General features: G+C 37.0%; 1 protein-coding gene across 1 annotated transcript; it reads right to left on the bottom strand.

The window, feature by feature from the left end:
• Window positions 1-1,701: 1,701 nt before the first annotated feature.
• wdr48b (WD repeat domain 48b) lies at window positions 1,702-8,665 on the bottom strand. The gene is made up of 18 exons (XM_042718992.1): window positions 8,511-8,665; window positions 7,931-8,071; window positions 6,905-6,983; window positions 6,734-6,816; window positions 6,448-6,577; window positions 6,020-6,108; window positions 5,772-5,873; window positions 5,254-5,478; window positions 5,065-5,139; window positions 4,172-4,274; window positions 3,819-3,916; window positions 3,633-3,740; window positions 3,459-3,555; window positions 2,947-3,042; window positions 2,318-2,423; window positions 2,135-2,222; window positions 1,968-2,044; window positions 1,702-1,775 (listed from the first exon to the last, which is right to left on the bottom strand). Exons 1-18 carry the CDS (start codon window positions 8,556-8,558, stop codon window positions 1,712-1,714), a joined length of 1,809 nt encoding a protein of 602 aa, XP_042574926.1. The 5' UTR covers window positions 8,559-8,665; the 3' UTR covers window positions 1,702-1,711.
• Between the last annotated feature and the right edge of the window lie 390 nt (window positions 8,666-9,055).

Below are 9,055 nucleotides of genomic sequence, written 5' to 3'. Positions count from 1 at the left end.
TGTATTATGAACAATATTTATAATTTTATTTAATAATAAAAATGACTTAATACATGCTAATAAATAATAATAAATGCTAATAAATACTGTTAATAATTGTTTCTAATAATGACAATATACTAATGATTAAAAGTTCTTGATCACTGTTAGTTCATAACAGCTACTGCAATAAACTAATACGGACACATAGTATTTTTACCATTTATTCTTTCATGCCTCAGATTGATAAAATCCCACATCTGTAAAACTTCTAACTCACGTTCAGACATCAGGAGTGAAAGCACAGTTTCAACTTTTATTCACAAAAAATGCCAGTCCTAATGTTAGTTATTTGAGAAGGGCAGGGCCATATTTCTCAGAAGTTGTGGTAAGATGATGCCAGCACTGTCATGTGCACTGATCCACAGAAATCAACGAACAAACAGATGACAAACATACATTTGGGACGTGTCTCACACATACGCAGTAAATTGCATCTACGAATTAAAATCATCCTTGCTGACTTCTTGTTCCATGTTGGACAGTTTTGATTTGTGATACAAAAATGGCTTCAAGTAAATTATAATAACATTAAATCTAGAAAAAAAAGGTACATTGTTTAATTGGGAAAAAGCAAAACGGGGAGCTACAAAGAGTAAGTGATTCAGATCTTGATCTGGATGAAAGTCTCTGGAATGTTTGAGAACGGAAGTACTCGTGTGCATCATCATCATCATCATCATGACTCATGTTAAGATGGACAAGACATGGGGCTAAACACAACAGTAATAAATATCCAAAAAAATATAATCAATGCAATAAAAGCAGACAATATTGAAGTCATTTAACCTTCAGCTGTCGGTCAGATTTTTCTGCTGGCTCTGTCATTTAAGCCAATGCAAAGAGAAAAAACATTCCTCCTGCGTGACCATCAGACCTGAGAACAGCAGGGCATTCTGGGATGCTTCTTCTGGAAGTCAGAGTGATGTGGGTTGAAGGTGACTGGGGTCTGTACAGTGGTCAGAGGGGCTCATGTGGATTTCTGTCGGTAATGAAGGGTCAGGTCTCCACCGCTCTTCCAGATAAAATGCTTTACAGTCCTGAGGTCCATGTTTGCATCCAAAACCTACAAACAACAGAGAACACTAACAATAGAGCACAAACAAGCAATTTTGTTTTGTTTACTAATTAGGAGCACAATGCAAATTATATGATCCTGCCTCAAACATTCAGTGCAGCTGAGCAGTAATAAAATATAAGTGTATAAATAATGTTAATGTAGCAGGAAGTCAGCAAAAATGTACAGCAGTGAAGGATTTACTTAAGTTTAAGTATCTTTTCACACTGTTTACCTAAGGTTTAAGCAACTTTAACCCTGGGTTAATCAATGTTTGACACTTGTAATCTTATTATTAAGGGTTACTGGTGTCACAAAAGCTGTGTGAATGTTAACAGCCAGTTGCTTAACAACCAACAACCAATCAAAACTAAATAACGGTCACCTCATTTAAATTGGTTTCAGCATCTGAGGAAAACAAGATGTTGTACAGCAAACAATAAGTGCATCTGAGAGATGAGTCTCTAGTCATTTTCATTTGTCTGGAAGCAGTTTGATAGAAGATCTAACCTGATCTAAACACATGAGCTCAATCTTCTCTTCGGCTATCACTGCCACGTCTTCCTCCTTCTCCTGCTCTCCCAGTTTGTCATTGGCTGAGGAGCTGGTGGTCATCTACTCGTAGACGTGCTCCATCACTTTGCGCACCTGTAGCATGTCGCTAGCAGACAGACGGTCCCTGAAAACAACAGAATCACCAAAATATTGGTATATATACAGTAAGTATTGGTTTTACACTTCAAATTGCATTTGTGTCATAAAATTGGTTTTACACTTCAAATTGCATTTGTGTCATAAAATGTGAATTTCTAAGCATAGCCCTTATTAATGATTGCTTTTCCATTTTGTTACATATACAAAAACGGCATACTTTTTGAGTGTTTTGGCCCCGGACGATGAATGAGCTTGGATGTAGAATGGGATCTTGTTGAATTTTGGCATGTTTTTCTGTAGCAGAAAAGAAAACAGTCAATATACAATCACAAACACATAATTATGAACGCATAATGGGATGATTGGGGGCTTTGAAACACTCACATCTACAGTGATATCGATAACCCACTGAGGTACAGTTTCATTCAGTAACATGGACTCCGTCTCTCCTCCAGAATCACGACACAATAACCTGGAAATGGAAAGAAATGTGGCTTATAATGAAGACAGGAAGGAAAGTCAAATGCGTGTCATGTCTTCATCAGTATTGGACACTCTCATTCTGACCTAAACAATGTTCTTCCTCCTGCTTCACCAAAGATGACAGGAGTGTGTGGAGGAACCTGGAAGTAGCCGTTGCCCTTCTGAATTCGACTCTCCTGTTCACCGTTCACTGAAGAGAAATCCACACAGAAAATGATCAAGAAACCAACCGCATATTTCCATGAATTCCATTAGCTCAGAAACCAAGCTGTGCTTAAATAAACATTCCACGCATTCTTTGATGATAGGGAAATGTCAGTATACACTGCAAAGAACTAAGAGAAATGTATTAATAGAAAACAGTGCTTACTAAAAATCTTATTTCAAATATTTATAGTAGAATTATTAGAATAAAGGATGAGAAGTAGACAGCTAACTATACTTTAAACAAAGCCATTATGCTTTAAAAAAAGAAAAAGCTCTGAAACCACTAAATAAACCAATAAATAATTGCATGCATTCATATGTATTAGGCAATCCCAGAATGCATTGCAAACAATTCTAAGATTAATTATAATAGCAAGATAGAGTCAAAGAAAAATTGATTCAATAATTAAAAGAATTAACAGAAAATAATTCCTGAATAATAATTATTATTATTATGGCCTTTATTAAAATATTCCTTTGCAAAAAAAAAAAAAAAAAAAGTCTACCATGGTTAAGTTCGCTTTCCTCCTCTTCCATTGGGTTGATATGAGTTCTGGGCCAAAACTCTAACAGCGCCTGCAGGAGCAGCCCACCCAGATTCACTGAAACACACAAATCAACACAAAGAACACTTGTTACATAATTCTCACTGTTGAGCTAATATTGTAATGTCAGGATATGAATGACAAACAAACAAACATACACACACTGTATCATCATCTTGTTTTCTAAATGTCCTCACATCACAAATGTAAAAGTAAAAAAAAGCTAAATCGAATGCATTTCTAGCTTCATTTAAAGGTGAAGTGTGTAATTTCAGCACCTCTAGTGGCACCAAACAGATTTGCAAAAAAACAACAACATACAATTCTTCAAATAAGTTACCCAAAAAGACTATAACCAGCAAACATATAGTCTAGCCCCTATTTTTGTTTTGCTTCAAGAATGTCATTTTTGCAGCATATATATCCGATATTCAGCTAACTTAAACCACCATGCACTTAGAAGAGGGCATTACACTTTGGATCTGATCCGTCTGGGCTTGTAAATCCAGCATCTTTAGCTGCCACCCACGCCGCAAAACAATCACTTTCATCCAGCGTGATGGTCAGCATCTGAAAAACAGCAAGAACAGACTTATTATCTTTCATCTTCACCATCATTAATTGAAAAACAAGATGCTAATACTCACCCCTGTTTTGAGATCTACAGAAAACCAGTTCGGCACATAGACCATCTTGAACCTCTTTTTAATTTCTTCATCAAAGTCCACTTTACCCAGGTCTTCCCCCTTACATGCCTACAAAACACAGAGCAAGCATGTAATATAACATTTGGCCTAAAGATGCCACAAAAGCTTCTCATGATCTGCTCTTACCTTGAGGACATCCCAGAATGCCACACTGTTATTGGAGTCTTTAGTGAGTATGTGCCTCTTGTCATTGAGAATATGACTTTGAACAATGCTGGCGCCTCCTGAAATTGAATTCAAACACTCAATTAAAGATTAAATCAATTACAGAGAACAGTCTAGCACATTCTGATCAAGTAAGCAATCAGTCATTTAACAGAGGTTTCTATCCAAAGCAACAAGTTCCTTGTGCAATTTGCTCATGGCCCACACAGGGATCAAACCTGCAACCTCATGGTTACCATCACTGAGTTTTAACCAATAAGCAACACCGATCTGCCCCTCAGGTGCCTGCTCTAGAAACACAGATGGTCGTTTACCTTTGATGACCTGCTCTGGCTGTGTACACAGCGGAGTTAAAGGGGCGCTGCAGTCGTTGTCGTAGTCTCCAGAAGCTCTGAAGTTATGCATGCCCTTTAGAGACTAACAATGGCAAACAAACAAATACAGACAGATATACAAGTTAAAAGTAGAATTAACTTTTTTCTGTTTGAATATAGTTTAAAATTGATTTTACTCCTTTGATGCAGTTGAATTTTTAGCATCATTACTCCTGTCTTCAGCATCACGATTCTCCACAAATCATTTTAATATACTGATTTGCTGCTCAAAAAACCATTCGTATTATTTCAATGTTGAAAACAGTGCTGCTTCATATTTTTGTGGAAACTGTAATTCATTTTCAATGCTTCATTCATTTCTTTCCTGACATTTTTGATCAATTTAATGCATCCTTGTTGAATAAAAGTATAAATTTTTTTCAAAATAAAGACTTTTGAACAAATAGTGTTCTGCTAATGACAGAAATAAAACACACTCAACACAAAAAATCCACATAAAAAATCCACTATGAATTGCTCACAATATATGCAAGAACCTCTTTGTTTGCATACAGCCAGAAGTACAACACACTCAACACAATATATCCTCATTTGTAAGTCACTTTGGATAAAAGCGACTGCTAAATGACTAAATGTAAATGTAAATATTTAAAGAAGGAAGGGAACTTTTATGGTACTTTTTTAGTCCTTTTTGGAGCTTGACAGTCATTGTCCTCACTCAATATCAAAGTAAAAGAGCAGCCTGGACATATCAAAGGTACCTCCCTTTTGTGCTCAATGGCAAAAAATAGACGATTTGATGAGTACATAATGATTGAATGTTTTGCCTGAACTACCATTTTAAGAATAGAAATCTCTGAAATGTAACTCACCCATTTGTTAACAACTGATTTAGTTGTGGAGACCCAAACTGCTTGAGGAGGATCAGCTGATTTATCCAACTCCATCTGCACAGAGAAAACATCAGATACACTGTGAGAGCACTTTTCTTAAAGTATTGAACAATTACATTTGATGATGACTTCATTACTATTTTCAAACACCAAGCAGCTCAAGCTCACCGTCAGGATGGGAGCTTTCTCTTCACATATGAGCACACGTAAGTCAGGGTTACGCAGATCCGTGCAGTAGATTTTTCGGTCACGTCCGCCAGTGTAGATGTGCGTAAAGGCCTCGTTCACCTGCAGTGCCCACACACCCTCATCATGGACCCGGTATGTGGCAATGCATCTCTGCTGACCGAGAGACCACAAGCGTATCGTACCATCCGAGCTGCCGGAGAGACACTAGACAGAAAAACAAAGCAGGTTTAACGTGTACCTGATGGAAAACCTTATCAAACTCTATGCATGTGTGACTATGGCTGTGTTTAGACAGGCAGAAAAATATCTGTTTTTGTCATATCTGATGCAGTTCTGTTCTTTTTTTCTAGTCTGAAAAGCAAAAAAGATATAAAAGCTAATGTTTACAAACCTAATCCAAATCACATTCATATTAAAATGTGATATTTTGGAATGTGATGCACATGTGATGCTCATAAAAAAATGTGCAATTATTTCTGAAGCTGTTAAAGTCCTACCTGAGTGCCGTCTCTGTTCAACAATAATGATTTGACGTTGTCAGTGTGGCCTTTCAGCTTCATTAGTTTAGCACATGTTCGAGGATCCCAGACCCTCAAGACCTGACAAAAAAAAGATACAAAACATTTCCTACAAAAAATAACCAAAAACCACAAACCTTTAAACTTAAACCTAAATTACAAATTAAAATCCTACAAACACGAAACAACAAAAACATAAAATGTGAAAAGAAAAAACTAAGACTAACCTTCTCAGTAGATCCGGAGATGATCACAGTTCCTGTCTGATTCATGGCCAGACTGTAGATAGAGTCCTTGTTTCCACTCAGTGAGGAAGCTATCACAGAAATGATGGATGCAATCAGGGTTATTAGACTTAACTAAAACTATAACATTTATTAAATACTGAAATAACTAAAACTGCAGTAAATTAAAAATGAGTAAAAACTGTATAGACATAAAAAACATTAACTAATAAAAATCTCAAAAAGACACGACAAAATAACTAAAACTTTAACTACAACTAAAAAGAAAAATTGCAACTTAACACTGGATGCAGTGCTGCATTCACTTGAAAAGAAATTTGTTTTCATAATCATCTGCTTAATTACATGCTTCAACTCGATGACTCAGAAAAAAATGATGTCTAACAGAATGATTAAGAGAGTTTACTCACTGGTGACTGTATTATTGGAGGCGGTCAGAGCTGTCAGTGTGTTCACATCCCACAGGAAGATCTGCCTGTCCAGCCCAGCTGATGCCACCAGCTCCTTGTCCTTTGCATATGCTAAAGCTTTGACATAGTCCTAAAGAGTAAATCACAATCACTTCAAGTCTCATAATCATATTGCAAACAAATTGGCAAGAACTTTCTCTAAATTTCAAGCTTTAATCTGACTGCCATCAGAATAACCCCTATGCATGAAAAAAAAAAATAACTAAGAGAAATATAAGAAATGTACCTTATGTGTCCTTAACGTAGACATGCAGAACCCTTTGTGTGCATTCCAGACTTTGACGGTGGTGTCCGAGGAGGCCGATATCACTACAACACACAACAATCCACTCAAACTGGCTAAAGCTCAGAACAGATTTGATGAGATTTGAGCAAGAAGTTTCTGTAAAAGACGTACATGTTTTTCCATTACAGCAGAGGATGATGTCATTCACCCAGTCCGTGTGATGCTCCATTGAAGCGATGTAAGGATCCTGCTGCAATAGAAAACAGCTCTTAGTTGGACATATCGGAAACATTTGACCACAGGGAGACAGAATTAACATAAACTGTTACTTTGAGGGAGATACAAAGTTAAAGGGGTATCTCACCCAAATATTAAAATTATGTCATTAATGACTCACCCTCATGCCGTTCCAAACCCGTAAGACCTCCGTTCATCTTCGGAACACAGTTTAAGATATTTTAGATTTAGTCCGAGCGCTTTCTGTCCCCCCATTAAAAATGTATGTACGGTATACTGTCCATGTCCAGAAAGGTAATAAAAACATCATCAAAGTAGTCCATGTGACATCAGAGGGTCCGTTAGAATTTATTGAAGCATCGAAAATACATTTTGCTCCAAAAATAACCAAAATTACGCCTTTATTCATCATTGTCTTCTCTCCCGGGTCTGTTGTGAGTGCGACTGCTGTGACTGTTGACGTACGACGATGCTGACGTGTTTTCTGGTGCGCCCAATAACAAAGATAACACGTCAGCAGCGTCGTACGTCAGCGCTCACAACAGACCCGGAAGAGAAGAAAAAGTGAAATAAAGTCATAATTTTTGTTATTTTTGGAGCAAAATGTATTTTCGATGCTTCAATAAATTCTAACGGACCCTCTGATGTCACATGGACTACTTTGATGATGTTTTTATTACCTTTCTGGACGTGGACAGTATACCGTACATACATTTTTAATGGAGGGACTGAAAGCTCTCAGACTAAATCTAAAATATCTTAAACTGTGTTCCGAAGAGGAACGGAGGTCATACAAGTTTGGAAAGACATGAGGGTGAGTCATTAATGACATAATTTTGATATTTGGGTGAGATAACCCCTTTAACACTGTTCCTCAAAGTAGAAAGTGTGGTCGCACAGTAACAAAACAAGGAATTACGTGCATTAATATTCATAAATCATGCAAAATGCAGGTTGTACTTTGTGTTGATTGACACTCCATATCCTGATGATGGAATCTCGGCCGGCGGTGAAGAGTCTGTTGAGAGCAGGATCCAGCTGAAGAGCGTTCACACCGTTACGATTATACTTCTCCACCTCATCTCTGATCACGTAGGAAACCTGTACACACATCATGATTAATAACTCCAGTTTATTAAACATCAAAGACTACCTATATTCTACCTATTTAATGTTAATTAATAAATAACTGACATAATATTAGATTAGATGCGTCTAATCTAGATGTTTTTAATCGAATGAATCTAATAAATGTGCAGACAATTGTACTAAAGCAACAAATTTAATTGCATGAATATATATACCTGTACAGTGGCCGAAAAAGTATTTGGACACATGTAAAAATGACTGAATGCGTTACATATCATCACTGTATTATGGTAACGCTTGTACTTCAAAGTACTAGCGTAAGGGTGAAAATGTTTCGTTTTGTAAATGTTATGTACGATATATTTGGCGACACATTCTTGAAACGTCACCGTACTGTAAATTCACTAATACATCGTTTTAAAGTTACGAAACATTTTCTGTAAATTATTACCTGGACTTTCCTCCGTCCAGCAGCGTTCTGCCTGTGATGGGTCGCCATCTTGCTTGTTGACAACCAGTGAATGCGTCACTTCCGGACGAGAGCCGGAATACGTTCCTGCGTTTGTTGAATCTGTCGAAATCTTCTGTCACAAGAGGTCACCGTTGACTACATTTGAGCGCTAGTAGAGTTACCGTAATAATGAAACTATAACATGGTAACTAGTAGCTGGTGCAGAAAGTGGATACTGGCTTTTACATTTAAAATAGCTCAATGGGATGTGCACACGATATAAGTTCAAATATATGATTACATATACATCCAAAATGTGTGTTGCTTTATCAAACTACAGTGAAATACTTAATAAACAACACTGGCAATAACTGGCATACATTCATTATATAATCACCATATGAATAAATCCTATTTAACCCTCCAATTCTATCATAAATAGCCTTTTCTGGTGTGCGTGTGTGTGTGTGTGTGTGTTTGTGTGTGTGTGTGTGTGTGTGGAGAGCAGCTAACAAACGAGGCCAGCACTTGCAGAATATAGAGCA

Source organism: Cyprinus carpio, chromosome B2, assembly GCF_018340385.1.
Source record: "Cyprinus carpio isolate SPL01 chromosome B2, ASM1834038v1, whole genome shotgun sequence".
Taxonomy (NCBI): domain Eukaryota; kingdom Metazoa; phylum Chordata; class Actinopteri; order Cypriniformes; family Cyprinidae; genus Cyprinus; species Cyprinus carpio.
This window is presented reverse-complemented; position numbering and strand designations above follow the sequence as displayed.

Coding starts and splice junctions, on each gene's coding strand:
- wdr48b (XM_042718992.1), bottom strand. CDS start 8,558: ATGGCGACCCATCACAGGCAGAACGCTGCTGGACGGAGGAAAGTCCAG. Junction 4,275..5,064: donor AATCAGTTGTTAACAAATGG/GTGAGTTACATT, acceptor TGCCATTGTTAG/TCTCTAAAGGGCATGCATAA. Junction 2,424..2,946: donor GGAAAGCGAACTTAACCATG/GTAGACTTTTTT, acceptor ATTTCTCTTCAG/TGAACGGTGAACAGGAGAGT.